Source organism: Megachile rotundata, chromosome 5 (assembly GCF_050947335.1).
Source record: "Megachile rotundata isolate GNS110a chromosome 5, iyMegRotu1, whole genome shotgun sequence".
NCBI classification, from domain to species: Eukaryota; Metazoa; Arthropoda; class Insecta; order Hymenoptera; family Megachilidae; genus Megachile; species Megachile rotundata.
In genome coordinates, this window is record NC_134987.1 from 4,990,389 (window position 1) to 5,008,177 (window position 17,789).

The 17,789-nt window shown below is 27.0% G+C and overlaps 3 protein-coding genes across 6 annotated transcripts in view; 1 reads left to right on the forward strand and 2 right to left on the reverse strand.

Moving 5' to 3' along the window:
* LOC100883549 (uncharacterized) overlaps positions 1–17,789 on the forward strand; it is a 45,793-nt gene that overhangs the window by 1,039 nt on the left and 26,965 nt on the right. The window lies entirely within an intron of this gene.
* On the reverse strand, positions 638–8,837 carry SMC1 (structural maintenance of chromosomes 1). Of its 2 annotated transcripts, XM_012284584.2 has the most exons (20): positions 8,601–8,837; positions 8,395–8,515; positions 7,259–7,358; positions 7,000–7,178; positions 6,502–6,640; positions 5,920–6,384; positions 5,342–5,770; positions 5,035–5,246; positions 4,627–4,795; positions 4,431–4,553; positions 4,221–4,352; positions 4,070–4,135; positions 3,831–3,988; positions 3,527–3,624; positions 3,121–3,425; positions 2,786–3,058; positions 2,265–2,444; positions 1,994–2,172; positions 1,659–1,836; positions 638–1,592 (listed from the first exon to the last, which is right to left on the reverse strand). In XM_012284584.2, the coding sequence occupies exons 1-20, from the start codon at positions 8,710–8,712 to the stop codon at positions 1,524–1,526; spliced, it is 3,687 nt and encodes a 1,228-aa protein (XP_012139974.1). In that variant the 5' UTR covers positions 8,713–8,837; the 3' UTR covers positions 638–1,523. The 2 variants fall into 2 exon arrangements, with proteins under 2 accessions (XP_012139974.1, XP_012139975.1); XM_012284585.2 differs by lacking the exon at positions 2,265–2,444.
* Positions 10,448–13,404, reverse strand: Prx5 (Peroxiredoxin 5). Of its 3 annotated transcripts, XM_076532209.1 has the most exons (6): positions 13,291–13,404; positions 12,804–12,933; positions 11,699–11,790; positions 11,393–11,527; positions 10,925–11,056; positions 10,448–10,825 (listed from the first exon to the last, which is right to left on the reverse strand). In XM_076532209.1, exons 3-6 carry the CDS (start codon positions 11,708–11,710, stop codon positions 10,634–10,636), a joined length of 471 nt encoding a protein of 156 aa, XP_076388324.1. In that variant the 5' UTR covers positions 11,711–11,790; positions 12,804–12,933; positions 13,291–13,404; the 3' UTR covers positions 10,448–10,633. The 3 variants fall into 3 exon arrangements, with proteins under 3 accessions (XP_076388324.1, XP_012139973.1, XP_003703049.2); XM_012284583.2 differs by lacking the exons at positions 12,804–12,933; positions 13,291–13,404 and adding an exon at positions 11,858–12,045; XM_003703001.3 differs by lacking the exons at positions 12,804–12,933; positions 13,291–13,404 and having other exon boundaries at positions 11,699–12,046.

Below are 17,789 nucleotides of genomic sequence, written 5' to 3' on the forward strand. Positions count from 1 at the left end.
TAACGGGTTGATATTTTATTATATCTTTTTTCGTAACTAATTAACGGAGATACGAAAAATTGTTTTAAATTCAGATAGAAATTCAAATTGGTTAAAAGTTGGAGTATATACTCGAATTGATAATAATTGAAATATTTGTACAGAAAACAATTCAATTTATGAAACGTCAGCATATATGGAAAGCACAGTTAATATAATGTCAACAAAATTAATAAAATCATAAAAAAGATAATTATATCTTTATAACACTTAACATATACAATTTTAACTATAAATCAAAAGTATTATTTCGAATTTAATTGAAAAGCTGAAGGATTATGGGATAATATGAATTACACTCGAATGAAAGTTATTATTTACAATTCCATTATTTTAAATATTTTTTTATTATTTAGGAAATAAGTATGTGTACTTGTTCTAGTTTGTATCTGTTAATTCAACCAGAAAATTATTAATTTTTTTTACTAACTTTTAAATTTGATTGTTATAATCAGCCATCTTAAAGTATGCAAATCTGAGTCTCGAATATATGAACTTAGAATATTACCAATCATAAATAGACATAGGTGATTTAAAAATTTATCTGCTATTGAAGAAAAGCTATATACTTTTATAATGTTAAAATCAAAAAGACATACAGGGTTTAAAATATAATTGATTATTAAATTCTTCAGTTTGTATACATATTTCTGTACATATACATTTTGACAGTAGGATCAGTGATGTAGTTAAGATTTTTCTTGGACGTGTATTAGTAATCTGATGGAGTTAGCATCAAAAACGACATGTAAGAGTAATATAAATTTTTTAATAACAAAGAATTATCATTTTACAATATAATTGTTTATTTTGAAAAAGTATTTGTTTACACTGTTATAATATAAAAGTTATAATCCAATATTTTATGCACTTAACTTAAAAATTGACAGAATATTTTAATTTAGTACATAATTCTACATATTTATATGAATAATTTATTGTACAATAATAACAAAACGATAGTTGCTTATTGGATTTAAATTTAGATAATAGTAACATTTTTTAAACTTATGCTACATTAACACCTATGAAGAATAAGAAAACAATCTTTAACACTACACCTATCAATATTGGATGCACGTTTATTTAAAAATTGAAAATAAAAAAGGAATAAATGAATAGAAAATGAAACACAAATAAACACGTACAATCATTTTTATCTTGATAACAGGCAGTATGCATTTGGATTAAAACACGTTAATAAATTCTGTAATTTAAAATTACGAAATTTAAAGCCAATAAATTATAACTGACTGGCAAATCTAGTGTTAAAGTATTAAAGATTAGTGGTCCATATACCTTTTAAGTTTTATTTTTATTTATAATTTATAATTATAACTTTTAAATAAAGTTCACAAAATATTTTTATAAACTCTGATATATTTTTCGACATTACCTATATCGATCGTTTTTATATGTAAAATGAAATTATAATATGAAAAAATAAAACTGTAAGTATAAATATTGATCCAAAATGTACCCTATTAATTACTGTGTTTAGGGTATGCAGTTAAATCAAGAGTTAATACTTTACTTTCTAAACATTCGTCAACCTGTAATTTAAAAAATGAGTAGCGTAATTGTTGAATACTACTTACATATTTTATATATATACTTACATCTGGACAAATACCAATCAATGCATCAGCATGTGAATAAAATTCCTCTTTCAATGATATGACAATGATCTGTAACGAGTTCGTTTTATCGCGTATATAACTAGCAACTTTTCCAATATTAGTATTATCTAATGCAGCATCTATTTCATCCAAAACAAAGAATGGTGCAGGTTGAAAGCTGTAAACGTTATCAAAATGAATTATAAATTTAATATAATTTAAAAATAATTTATTATGAAGAAAATTATAATTATATATTAAAGTAGATTTTCTGTTTCATTTAATTAAACAAAAACTAAAAAACTAAAAAAAATTGGTTGTATAATCGTAATTACCTATGAATTGCAAATAACAAAGCTAAAGCAGCAACCGTTTTCTCCCCACCAGATAAATTAGACATTGGTTGAAATCGTTTTCCTGGTGCAACACAGTTATAGTTGATACCATCTAAATATGGTTCCTCTGGGTTTTCTGGCCCAAGAAATGCTTGTGCAGATTGATTTTTTGCTAAACTCTATAATAAAAAAAACGACTTTTATATTACTTCCATTTATATGTATATACTATAAGCAGATACATAAAATTTCTGGTATATTATAACTGAACCTTATAAATAGGATCAATTTCATTAGCTACATGTTCAAAACAGGCCATAAATCTGTCATGTCTTTCCTTTTTTATTTTCTCAAACTGTGTTTTTGCTTTTTTCGCTTTTTTACGAGATTGTTCAAATTCTTCGTTAGTTTCTTGCAATTTCTCTTTAGCAAGATATAACTTTTGTATTGCCTAAAATATGATGCGATTATTTTAATAATTATATTCAATATATATGTAATATTTTCTTATTTTATATTATTCATTAATTTATTAATATATTACTAAATTTAATCTTTCCTGGCTAGATATCATAAATTATAATCAAACTATTAAGAGTAACAAGTACAATAAAATGAAACACAGTAAAGATTCGATATATGCGAAAGTTCAGTCCTGAGAGATTCACTTATAACGAATCTTTACTGTAAAAACATTATTAAAAATATTATACTTTCTAAGAACGAAATGTAAATTTAAATATTTATCTCATCAATTATCTTTATAAATATTTTGATATATCAATTTCATACCTTCATATTAGGAGCTTGAATGCGTTGAATAGTATTTTGCAAATCATTAATTGTTTTTGTTAATTTATCACTAGTTTTCTTTATATCTTCCTCATCTACATCCTTTAAGTTTTCAGGAAGAAGAGCATAATCTATAGTTATTCGCTTTTCACGTTCATATTGTTGATGAGTACTTAAAGATGAGTCAGTCATTTCTGAAGTATTAGTGGCACTTGTTTCACTTGCTATATCTTCCATATTTCCATGGAGCATTGGAATTGCAATATCCTCCATCTAAATAATATTATTGTGTGCATAAATTTATAACATAATAAATTTGATTATACTTCACGTACCTTGCATTGCATTAAAATAGCATGTCGTTCAGCTTTCTTTTGTTCGATTTTAGTTTCGATACCATTCAGTTGCTTTTGAGCAGCTTGTATATCTTTTGTTATTGCTCCAACTTCTCGCCTAGCTTTACTTATTTCATCATCTTTTTGATCAACTTCCATTTTCTTTGCATTTCGTGCTGATTTTAATTGTTCCATTTGAGTCTCGTCATGGTCTATTTCTGCTTTTTGATTTGATTCAGTTTGCCGTGCAGATTCAAGTTTATCCTCTGCATCTTGAACAGCTCGTTCCCATCGTAAAACATTACCTACATTTAACGAATGTTATTAATACGATTTTGTATAAATGGTATTTTATCAAAACAATTATAAAAACTTTTGGAAATATATAAACTTAAATTCTAATTACTTTCTGTGTCACGTTGTTTTTCAAAATCTAATTGATTATAAATACGATTACACTGGTTCTCAAATTCCATTCTCTTCTTTGCTCGTTCTTGTTGTGATCTGCAATATTTAAAATAGTTATAATAAGTAGACTATAACATGTGCATATAAAAATAACTAAGTTTTTTTTCAAAATTAACAAAGATACGAAGAAATAGTTGTTACTTTCGTTATCCTACATATTCGTATTTATAAATCATTTAACAAGGTATTCCACTTTATTTTAAAATAATAAAACATTTCTTATTGTAATATAAACTACATACCGTAATTCTCTTTCCTCGTATTGTCGAATATTAGATACACCTATTTGTTCACAGAAACTCGCAAATACATCATCTTCAACGTTATTCATTTTTTCTTTAATATTTTGTATTTCTTGATCTCTCTCTGCCATAGTTTTTTCTATTGCAGCTATTGTTGGCTATATATAAAAATATCATTTTTAATATATAATTTTATATAAATGTAGCATATGTATAAAATAATTAAAATCTCTACATACACCAAACATATTTAGTTCGTTCTGAAGAGCTTCTAGTTCTGTTTCCAGTTCAGAAATTTGTTTTTGCTAGAATAAACATATGATAAATAATTTTGTTCATGCATTTTTATATAAAAACCATAATAAAATTATAAAACATTTTACTACTTACTGTAGCAACCAAATCACTTTTGTTATATTTTAAACGTGTTTCTAATCCACGTATTTGAGATTCGACTGTATTCAGCTCAGATTCTTTTCGTGATTTTTTCAAAGATTCGCGCAATTCTTCTGTCAATTTTTCCTATGAAACACATTAAAAATTCAGTAACTTTTAATGTTAAATGAAAGATGTACTGCATATAACGTAAAAATGTTTTACTTTTTGTGCTTTAAGTTGAGACATCTGTTTTTCATCCCATCTCTTTGCTTTCTTTGCAAGATCTAAACTACCACCAGATATAATTCCAGCTTTTTGGTAAAATGTCCCGTCTAATGCAACGCACTATAATCATACAGATATATTAAGAATATTTAATTTGCATAATATATCAGAAATAAAATTTTTGTATACATACATCGTATCTCGCTTTCTTATCCATCTCATAGGCTACTTTATTTGCATCTTCAGGAGTTTCACACACAAGAGCATTATTTGTAGCAAATAATACCGCTCTGTCAATATCCTTAGGTGAAAAGTGCAAAACATCATATAATAATTTTACATTTTTTGGTTCTTGTATGTTTCTAAAACAAATATGTCACATAACGTATTACAATTCTTAAATGTAATATGTAATATAAACAAACAATATAAACTATGGGACAAAAATGTAAAATCTCTTATAAATATAAATAATATTAAATGACTTTCACATATTTATTAAACGCAATATCTTCAACATTTTATTTATTCATTAAAGCAGTTGCCAGATGCCATCTATACTGTATTAAATTTAAGGATGGGCTAGTTTTGCAATACGTACCTAAGTCTCTCTTTCAGTGGTTTTGCTTGAATATAATCAAGAGGAAGAAACGTTTCTGGTTCAAGATATTGCTCTTTCAGATATTGAATACACTGTCTAGCTGTTTTTTCAGTATCAACAACGATAGCTTCCATGTATTTTCCAAGAACTTTAGTAATTGCAACATTATATCTTTTATGAATGGGTTCACACATATTATACATACGATCGTACTAAAAAGAAATTATGATATAATTATAGCGTTAAGTTTTTAAAATAAACTACTCATAAGAATAAAATAAAACATGAAAAATAATTGTTTATTTACCACGCCAGGAAAAAGACGCTTGAAATTTTCTACAATTTCAGTTTTCTTCTTAGTCCTTGATACTTCATGTTTATCAACCTTTGCATCACCTAATTGTTCAGAGATACTTTCTAATTCTCGTTGTAGATTTTGTATTTTATCTTTTGATGTACCAACATCAGACTGTAAGTCAGCTCGTAATTTTTTCTGATCTTCTAAAGCAGCTTCGGATGTCCTTATATGTTCTTCTAATTTTTCCACCCTTTTAAGTGCTTCATCTCGCATGTGACCTTTTTGTTTGTGTTTATTTTCTATTTCTGTTTTTTTCCTTCCTTCATTATCAAGTCTATCTTGATCTGACTTTTGCTCACGATTAATAGAATCAAGAAGTTGAAGATATCTTGCTGATTGTTTTCCAGCTTCTTCTTTCAAACGATTGTACTCTCTAACCTTAAATGAATAATACAACCAATGAAAGATTATGTATAATTATTATAGTATATTGTACAGTTGTATTATTCTGAAAAATACAGTAACGTATGTTGAATAAAGAATGTGCAAACAGTTGATAAATGTAAAATAAATATAAATATAAGTACCTGCTCATCTTCAAGTTGTACATCCCTTCCTTGTGATTGAGATTGACCAGCAATACTTGCTTCATAAGCTGCTTTAGCTTCCTCTACTTGACGTAGTTCCTCTTGAAGTTCATGTATATCTTTCTTATGAGCTTCATCTGCGATACGTGCTTGAGCTAATGATTTACGTGCAGATTCCACCTTTTTCTGCATGTGCGCGACGCGTTCTTTTGCCTTAATAAATGTTGGTCTTTTCTTAGTTATTTCAACTTCCACCTCTCTAATGTCCTGCTCTATCTTAGCAAGGTCTCTTCCTAATTTTCCTGCTTCCTTCTTTTTCTCTTTCAATAATTCTTCCGCTTTTTCTTTTTTCTTTTCAATTTTTTCAATCTCATGTTGTTTCTTCTTTTGTGAAACTTCCAAATTTTCTGTATTTTTTTCATTATGGAATAAACGAAATAATTGCAGTTCAACTTGTTTCTCTACCTGTAAAAACATATAATCAGAAAATATATATAATATTTAAATACCTGTTAAATGACATTGTTTATTCGAATTAGTTTTTAGAATATTTGAATATATATAAAATATTTCATTCATTACATATTCTTCTTTTAAACGTTGGTATTTTTCAGCTTCCTCTTTTTCTAATTTTGCTTCTTTTCTTTCTGCAGCAATTCCTTTCTTTTTTTGATAAGAAAATTGAGTTTCTTCTTCTGCTTTTAACATTTCTGCTCTCAACCTATGAAGTATTACATATTGCACATGTACATATATGTATGTACATATAAATGAATAATACACAATATCAATTTAGTACAATTTGAAGTGCAAAATGAACTTTCATTTTAAACAGCTACTAATTTTTATTACTTTATATTATAAATAACTAAATTAAATACATACATAAATTTAAATAGTTAATGTATATTTGCAACCAAATGTAATTTGTATTAATCTTTTATTCTTTAATGTTATTTAATTTTTATAGTGTATAAACAATATATGTATATGTACTGCATTAGACACTTCTATTTTAATGTCATATAATGTTCTTAATAGGAAATAAAATCTGTATGAAGTATTACATAAAAGAGTCACCTTTCATATTCAGCCTTTAGTGCACCGGAATTACTAATTTCTTCAAAAAGTGCAGTACGTTCCTTTGGATTTTTCATAGCTATCGATTCAACAGCTCCTTGAAATACTAGAAAATTTTTTGCTTTCACATTAATACCAAGATGTTCTAACTCATTAAGATATACTTGACTCGTAACAACCTATGTTTCAGGAAATTACATAAAATCTTTTTTTTTTAAACATATAAGTAAGCTTTTATTTAAAAATATATCAAACTCACATTATTGTTTATTCTGTGTTCTGACGAAGATCCTTGTACAGAACGCATAAAGCTTTTTTCAGAGCCATCTTCTAATTCAAATACAGCCGTTACAGATGCACTGTAATGTACAATAATTTTTTATTACTGTTACATATTATCAAAAATTTAAAAATAACATATACTACCATGATACTTAATAAGTATCGGTAACAGTATCAAGTTGGTCAAGACCAATCAAAATACAAGAATTTATGTATCGTTACATTTAAAAAAAGGCAGAAATTATTCTTGTTTGCTAGTTTTAAAATGATATAATCCTATTTACCTATCATGTAAGTCATTTTTAGTAAGCTATAAAAAATTGGAAGAAAGATACTACTACCTTCAATAATTATGCATAACATAACTATAACACTTTACGTGATATGTTCTGTATATTATAAATCATAATTTTATCACATTACACTATATTTAATACATCATGGAATTATTACTGTACTACTATTTTTGTCTTTTATATATTTATAATAATGAAGAATATTACATTTAATGATTAGCCTCAAACGTAAGAACATTAATATCCATAATGTGTTATACATATTAGAAATAAAAAAAAAGTAAACACCAATATATCCTAACGATGTATAACGCAACTTCCAAATAGGTTGAATTTATATTTATTAACAACTTATATAAATACATTATTAGTTTAAAGTTTAAATATCACTTTAAACATATCTAAATTTAATTTCAATCATAAATATAGCAAATTTAATACTAGAATGAAGAAAATTAGTAGAAAAGTCAAATTCAATAAACGGTAATATAAAACTTCGACTGTCATGGTTATTTTGTCTTCAAAGTTTGTGTAAATAATTTTATTTTGAACATATCTAATCTATTAATCTTTTAATATTTAAATTTTTTCAATTTCACATACTTTTAGGCATAATGTCAAAACTATTATTTATCATTGATTAAATAAATTCCTTACAATATGATTGTCAAATTCTTGAGAAAGCTAATATGTAATAAATATACATAAAATGTTACATCTAAAATACTAATAAAATATAAAAACATGGTTGAAAATATTTTTAACAATGTTCCTAACAAAATAAAAAATATATATTTGTATAATAAATTAAAAATACCTCCGTGCAACTGGCATTCCTATTGACGCTCCATGAATTAGTTCACTAAATCGTTTAACGCGGAGACTACTTGTTTTTTCTCCCATAACAAAACTAATCGCGTCCATAAAATTAGATTTTCCTATAATAAAGAAACATACGTGATATTTAAGAAATTTAAAATTAATTTTGAAGTTGTTTTGCTGCCACAAGAAAACATAACCTACCAGATCCATTTGGTCCGACAACAGCAGTAAACGATTTTAACGGTCCTATAATAAGTTTCCCTTTGTACGATTTAAAGTTTTCTACTTCGATATGTTTCAAAAAAGCCGGCATTCTTGAAATTATTAAATAACATTCACATATAATAGCACAGTAGCATAATTGGCGCCATAAAGTTTTTATCGCAAACAATACATTGCATTGCTTATGTGTACATACATATAGAAAATTTCACGGAAGAACGGTACACTCAAATGGAAATCTGATTTCACTAGGGAAAATGGCGTCCAAGAGTTACTAGATGCCATAAAAGTCGATAATTAGCACAATTTTCGGAAGAAAATTCTTATATTTGAAAGAAAATAACTTTACTGTATTTTATACGTTACAGAATAGTGATTGTAGGGACTGCATCAGCATTATTACTTTAGGGCTGCAGCAAAATTTATGAAAGTTTTCTTATTATTACGTTCAAGTTCACGTTCATTATGAAAATACCGTCATAATTTGATACATAAAGAAGATACACAAGTGAATTATGTATTGTAAAGTAATTAATTTAAAAAGTTTAAAGCATTTCAGAATCATTATTTTTGTATGTATTTTAAAATTTACATTTTCACGCGCACATTATAAGGAACAATTCATCTGGCGTCATCCAGGGACCAACTGCCGAACTAGCAAACAGAAAATTATAATTTTTTATAAAATAAAACAGTATTTCATTTTGTTGACACTCGCAAACTGTTTTATGGACACAATGAAGTCAGGAAAATAGCTTTTTAGTAGACTCAAGGATTCAAATATTATTTTTTCAGTGTTGCTAGATGGTGCTATATGTACCTTTTTTAACTGAATTCATCTAATACTAATTTTGGCGAAACTTCAGAACTCAGGCAAATTTTGCAAATAAGATCTTTGTTTACAAAAGAAATTATCTGTGAGATAACTCGAAAGAAAATTCTTTGCCATTTTTATATCATTCCGTGTATCATCGACGAGATACAGTATATACTTAGACTTAAACTAACTACGACTAGGTGGCGCGTTGATGCAGTTTGGTTGCCGACACTGGTCGCTATAGAAACCGTTCAGCAACGATTATCAAAAATTGATAATAGTTTCGTAAAGTCAAAACAATTCGGCGTTAATTGGTTTTGCACTCCGATGTAATTTGACTTGTATTATAGTCAATTAAGCTAATAAAATCAACTATATTAATTGAATTAATAATTTCATGGGTAGTGTAGTATTAGATTGAGGTTACGTTGTAATTACGACCTATGAGATATTTGGAATTTGACAATTGGCAATCCCACCTACGGATTTAAAATTTCTGAATTATGCAAATTTAAAAAGGTTTATGTCTCTTGATTTGAAAAATAGCTGAGTTGCTAAATTTCAACATTATCTATGTCATTTTTTTCTAACTTTGATAATAACAGAAATATTTGGATTTTCTTTTCAAATGGAATGTAAAAAAGTATATATCAATCCATGATATTATAAGGTAGAAATAAAAATATTTATATATATCTTTGGTGCAGATTTATTATTCATATTCGACTAAAGAAATTTTACAATATATTTATATTGTGCAAAAATGATAAAATACACGATTGAGTAAAAGTATTCAAACTTCTTATGGAAAATAAATTGTAATGCACATTATAAATATTACATAATTCACTGATAAAAAATAAGAGCTTTTGTATTGTTAACTAGTTATATAAAGTAATTTCACCATAAAAAGGAAAGAACTATCTATTATTTAATCAAACATGAAATAAATTGAAAATATTTTAATTATATTATCTTGAATTCAGTAAATTATACTCATAATTCAAAGTTTAGTTTTTATGAACTTTATTTTTACGATTGAAAATAACAGTTGCTTATTTCAAGTAATTTGCTCTAAAAACATAGGAAAAACATTAAATATAGTAAATGACACAAATAGTTGTTCATTAAACATGTGTGCAAACTATAATCATTTGAATGGTAAAAAGACTATCAGTATTCAAAGATATGCACTTCATCCTTTAATATGATCTGCTAAAGAACAAGAAAGTCCAGTACCATCTGGTTCTACATTTAATTCCTTCACTACTCCATCTACAAGGACCATTGAATAACGTTTACTTCTTTTTCCACCAAGTACAGCCAAGTCCATAGACAATCCTAATGCATCTGTAAATGCAGCTGCAGGATCCGCCAACATGCGTATCTATATAAAAAGAGATAAAAGTGAGTACAATGCTTTACACACTAATTATTTATTAAACTAAGTACATGAAATTTGTGTATAATATATAAACAACATTACTTTTCCATCTGCTCCTTGCTCTTTACCCCACGCTGCCATTACAAATGGATCATTTACAGAAACACAAACAATTTCGTCAAATCCTTTAGATTTTATTTCGCTGGCTTTTTGAATGTAACCAGGTAGATGAGTCTAAAATATTATTAAACTTATGTAAAATATTAAAAATATTAGAGTATATGTACATAATCTGATGCGACTTTAATATTTCATGTTCAAATTAAATCTATACTTTCAAGAATTTTTAGTTACAAGATTACAAATAATATACAAAAATGACAAAAATAGTTACAAGTAATGAATGATAAGATATATTTTATAAATAATCACTAAGAAAACAATGTATCCATTTGCTTACTTATAATGTAATATACAAAAGAATGTATTAAAAACTATATTTTATGATGCAATAAGTAATCAGAAACTTTTCTATGATTAAGAAAATAAATGTTTAAAAATAATATACACCTTTGAACATCCTGGTGTAAATGCTCCTGGTACTGCAAAAACTACCAATTTTTTACCAGCTGCAATATTTGCGAGATTTACTTTATTTACAGGTGTATCTTCAAAAAGATCAACTGATGGTATTTTATCACCTACCTACAGATACAATGCATATAATTAATTTGTATGTGAATTAGATTATAGAGAGAACTGTACAAACATATATATGCAAAAATATATTTAAGTTTTGAACATACGAATTATGCCAGACTATTCAAATAAATGTTATACTTAATTATTCATTAAATTTGAAAGAAAACATCTTACTGCGATAACCATGTTTTGAGATGACACACGAAATCCTCTTACAAAATCAGCGCACAACCTCTTACCAATCGATGCTTGCTGTCCACTGCAAACTATGCGATTGATTAGTTGGTTCATTTGTACAAATGACTATAGACAATCAGAATAACTAGTACAAACTCGGAAAACTTGTCTTATAGACCGTTAGAAATTAACTTTAAGAAGGCCCGGTACAGTTGCGCAATCTTCGCAACACAGCTCATTATATAAATGAAATGAGTTTTTTTTATATATTTTAACTTCTGTTTTTGGATTATTTATATAATAGTTATCGTTTAAGTACATCATTTGTACGTTTTTTAAAGTACTGTTATAAAAACACGTGAATGTTACTGACGTGTAGGTATATTTTCATTTATAATGCATTGTTGAAGTATCTGAAGTATCTGGTTTATCTTGCTCGATTATCTACAGAGCAATACTTCATCAATTTCCTACTAGAGGGCGCAAAGCAGTGACAGACAGTAACTGTTTGATAAATATTGATTTTACTAAATACGTTAAAATTGCAAAATTCAAAAGCTAATATTATTTCAAAAAATTTGGAATTGTTACATGGATTACCTAAACCTCTTTCTCAATTTCACATACGTTATTCATATCTTATGGTATTTACAATAAAATCACTCATATCGATCGCAAAATATAATTTGGTGTGAAATCATCCGTTTATTTCCTTGATGTTGGTTTGAAAACAAATTATGGCGAAGCAGCCATTACTTTACAGGAATAATTTCTTTACTAATTTGTAAAGGAAGGAACTTATGATGAATTTTAAGGTTTCAATTTTTGTTTATGGAAATGAAGTATTATGGACGTTTTCTTTTAATTCAATTTTTCGAAACATTTTACGTAAGATCGGTTATATGAAAACAACGTGAGTATGTATAGGTACTTATTATTTGTTTAATCTATAGAAATGGGTAGTAAATATTATTATTTATTCTTTCACGATATTTTAACGAATTATGTAAGTAACCGCATAAAACTTCTTTAATATATAATGGAATAAAAAGTTAGCTTGTTTACTTTGGTATTTTTGATATGAGTAGGAAACAGATCTTACCGTTTCTGATAAGTAGTGCGCGTTGGTGTATTATGATAAGTGTTGCATTTAACCGCTTATATTTGTGTCACCCATCCGGAAGAAGAATAAGAATCAAAATAAATAAACTTTATTTTTCAAACTTAGAAATCTGGAAATATATTAAAATGAATTTTATCTGAAATTTTAACTGAGCTTTTAAAAATTTCAATTTAAAAAACTTTACTTTTCACCAGGTTAGATTTTTCTATTGTGTGCATACAATGTGAGAAAAAATAAGGTATGTTGTAAAACAGTCCGAGAAAAAATAATTGGCTGTTCTTTTTGTAAAAAATTCTAAAGGAAAATTAGAGAACATTTTATTAGGATGTATTTCCTGGACAATTTGAAGAAAAGCGAGGGAATCGACGCAAACCCTAAAGCGAATCGCATGTAAGAGGCAAGAAAGTAAGTAATATGACCCGGATTTCAGGGGCGAAAGGGGTTGAAGAATTAGGAGAAGATTTACCTTGAGATTGCAGAGGTTGGAATTGAATACGACATTACCAGGTGGAACCAACCACGTCCGGATCATTAAAAGCGGTTCTTCTGAACTCTATGAACACTGAAGTAAAAATATCCGATTTCAAAATATTCCACGTGCTAGTTTATCAATATTGGCCCCATCTGCGCTTTATTCGAGACGTGTCCTTTGTTTTCTCATACAAATAAGTTCTTCAACCTTCTGCTAGTTAGTTATTTACCAGTTAGCTCCTTATCTTAATTTACAAAATTTATTAAGGTGTTTTTTTTTATAATCTGACTGTCGTCAAGATGAATTAATGTGTATATTGACTTACGTTTTATTGTTTATTTATTTTTTATTTTAATGTAAGTCGATAGGTTTAGTGTTAAACGTATTAATAATAAATGTCATCTTTAACAAATATGTAGCAGTGGGCACTCAGGATTTTATTTTGAAGGTAGATCAGTGAATAAGAGTATTTTGACTAAAATTTAATAAAATCCAGCTTTCTTTTATCTTTACAAAATTTTAAATTTATTATAATAATAATTATTTATAATTATTAAATTTATTATAATAATTATAATAATTTAAATTATTATAAGTATTATAGTTAATTCACAAGTAATGTAACAAACTTGCTGCAATTTAAATAAAAAACTGAATTTTAATTGGGAAAAGAATTTTCGAAAATTTTCGGGCGTCCCTTTTCTTTCTTTGCAGAATATGAAAACGAAAGAAACTAGATTTACTAGAATTTAATTTTACAGAGTTCTTATACAATACTAATTATGCATAGTAATTTTAAAAGTTTTTATTAACAAATTCTTAGAAAGTCTATAAATATATTTCAAAATTGAATGTAATATGCAAGTTTTAATTGCGTAGTACGAATCTTGTATTTATTTATAATTAGTTATTTAAGTTATTGCGACAAATAGATTCAAACTTGAATCTAGATGTTTAGAATTGTGATTTCATGCATCTTGAATTTTATTGTTTAGAAAATGTGTAAAATTTGTTAAAATAGGATAATACTTTTTACACAAGTTTATTTTCAATAAATATTAATAATTAACATAATAAATAATACAATTAACATAATTGTATTATTTTCCAAGTAGAAAAGAATTGACGAAATTGTTTTATTTCAGATATCTTGTATTATGTTTTACATTAGATATTATTATAACTTGTTCATACATTAGCATTGAATACTGTAGTTCAATGTTTAGAAATTAAAATAATAACAAATTTGAAAATTTGAGAAATAGGTAATTTAGAAATTTGAAATTTTTAAATTTGGTAATTTATAATTTTCAGAATGTGAGAATTTAACAATTCAGAATTTTAGAAATTTGTAAATTCAGCAGTTTAGAATTTTAGAAATTTGAGAGTTAGGTAATTTGGAAATTTGGAAATTTGTGAATTCGGTAATTTATAATTCTCAGAACATAAGAATTCATTAATTTAGAATTTTAGAAATGTGAGAATTAGATAATTTAGAATTCGGTGATTTGACACCCATGAAAATTTGAAAATGTGAAAAGTCGAAATTCTTGTAATTTAAGAATGTAGAAAATTGAGAATTCGAAACTTTGGAAGTTTGCTAATTTACAAATTTAGTAATTGTAAAACAAAAATTGAAATAAATTACTTAATAAATTAACGAATTAATAAAATAAACAATCTTTAGCACTTAATCTTGTAGAACACGTTTCTACACTTGGCAAGCTTATAAAATCTTAAAAAGATGCAGTTACCCTGCAACCCTTTTAAGTGGCTTTAAAAACTGTTCAGAACGTGCATCCTTGGCGAGCAAAAAACGGTACTTCTAGAAAAGTAACAGGAAAAAACGGTGCAGTCAAAAAGTCATCTTCTAAGGTAACGGATTCTTATCGGTTTATAGCAAGGTTTACTGTTTTTGGACAAACATTGCATTCGGGCCTTCAACCCTTAAAACGTTCACGTTGTTACGTTAATTTTTTTGCATGTCAGTCGAACAATTCTACCTAGCAGAATTATTTGTATTTTTCCTTCTTTCGTCGAGTGACAAAATAAGAAAAAACGTTAAGGCAGTAAATTATTCTTTTACGCCTTTTTTAACGGGACTTTTTAACGGCAAAAAATTAGTCCCAGCACTGCTGAGTTAGTAACGGAAAAAACTGGACCTTTTTCAGCCGGTAAGAAAATTTTATTGCTCATTTGCAGAAAAACGGTAAAAAACTACTGCAACGTTTCTTTCAGGCTTTTTGCTGAAATGGTAATAAATATACGAATTCTGATTTTTAGGTGTGCGACGATGCTGCAGATATTAGGGGTGGCGATAGGTAGAGAGCATTCTTTGCACTTTTCATGAATTATGTTCTTAGGCTGTACATATATGTTTTGTATTATAATATGGTCCATAAGAAATAATATAATTAAGGAGAGGAAACACTAAATATAATAATAATAAATATAATAAATTAAATATAATAATAAATAAATGGTAAGTATAAATTTAAATCTGAGTTTCTTTAAACCTCGTTTGAGGAATCTTCATAAAATTTATCAGCACAATATATAAAATGTCACGTTCTTCGATTCGCAAATCATTAAATTTTCAAACATCCAAATTTTTAAATCTTCAAATTTTGAAACTTCTATATTTCCAAATTTCCAATTGTTAAATTTCTAAGTTCCCAAAATCTCAATTTCTAAATTTTTAAATTTCAAATTTCTCAATATCCAAAATTCTCAGATTACAAAATTCAAAAATGATCAATTTCTGAATTTCTCAAAATCTCAAACCTTAAAACTCTTAAGCTCTGAAACTTACAACTTCACAAATTCTCAAACCCTGATTCTTCAAATTCTCAAATCTTTATAATTCTTCAAATTCTCGAATTTCTTAGTACACAAATTCTCAAATACTCAATTTAACAAATTTCTAAATTCTCAATTTTCCAAAGTCACAAGTACTCAAATTTTCAAATCCCTAAATTTTCAAATGTCCAAACTCTTAAACTTGAACCGATTTTTCAAAAATCTAAATAAGCATAAAAGCACTATTTTAATTCAATAAGTATACAAATATTACATTGATGGAAACTGTTATTAGGACACAGAAGAATTTGTAAGAGTGTTTATCAGTTACTAACAATAAGTGCCGTACAAAATTTTACATACATTCGTAAAAATATGTATATGGGTATTTGTAAATGATATTAATAAATTTTCCTAAAATCATCGACACGAATATAATTTAAATATACAAAGCTTCTTCTTTTTCTATATGTATAAAATATACATGTATAACAGTGTCATTATATGTTCCGTCGAAAAATTTACAAAATCTTCAATCACTTACAATTTAAAAAAAAATTACTTCACATGAATAACGCTATTTTAAAAAAATTATTTTGTTCTAAAGAGCGTATGAATACTTTTAGTACTCACTGTACACATAAAAATGTTTTAATCGATTTCAAATATTTATACGTATGTAAAAAAGATAACAAAAGAAAAATGAACAGTGTAAAGGATGGAATAAATTTTTATTCGATACTGTTTATAAGTAGACACAAAGGTATAGCAATAAAGGAATAAGAAATAAATTGGAACGCACTGTTACAAGAGTAGATTACACGCACAGGAACGATAATATTATCATGTTCCATGGTCCTTTTAGAGAGGTACACAATACGAATGCAGACAGCTAGACTCTCGTTAAATATGGCCTGAAGGCTCTAATTAAAATAATAAACCGAAAATTTGTGAGTTTCAGTCATTTATGGAAAATTCAGTTTCCAGAACATTCACGGCGAGGGTACGTTTCCACAAATGAACGTACATACCATAGAAAGGTCAACATCGTTTCAATTTATGTGCTCGTGCATGTATATGTAAATGTTTCCATATTATATCGCGGAAACGCTTCAGTACGAGAGCTGTCGATACTTTATTTTTGAGTGTAATACGCAATGAATGATGATATGAAGCGAAGAAATTACACGCAGGTGTAGTGAAACGGTGCAAGATATATAGGGTGTTTCTGTTTTACTGGTACGACTAAACAGGAATAAGCCTATGTGAAAAATTAAGCCCACTTCTCAAGTTCTCAATTTTTTAATTTTACAACGTTCCAATTTTTCAGTTTTGCAGTTTTTCAATTCTTCTACTTTTCAGATTTTTCAATTTTTCAATTTTTCAATTTCAAATTTTTCGATTTTTCAATTTTTCAATTTCTCAATTTCTCAATTTTTCAATTTTTCAATTTCTCAATTTTTCAATTTCACAATTTCTCAATTTCTCAATTTCTCAATTTCTCAGTTTCTCAGTTTCTCAGTTTCTCAGTTTCTCAGTTTCTCAGTGTTGGGTTATTGCGGTAATTAATAAAGTATTTGGTACATATTACAAGCGCGTGATTCACACACGTTGCGTATCCGTTGCATGGGCGATTACAACTGCCTGAAGGGCATCGTCTAATACGCAAAACAAAAGAAACCCCCGCGTCGAAC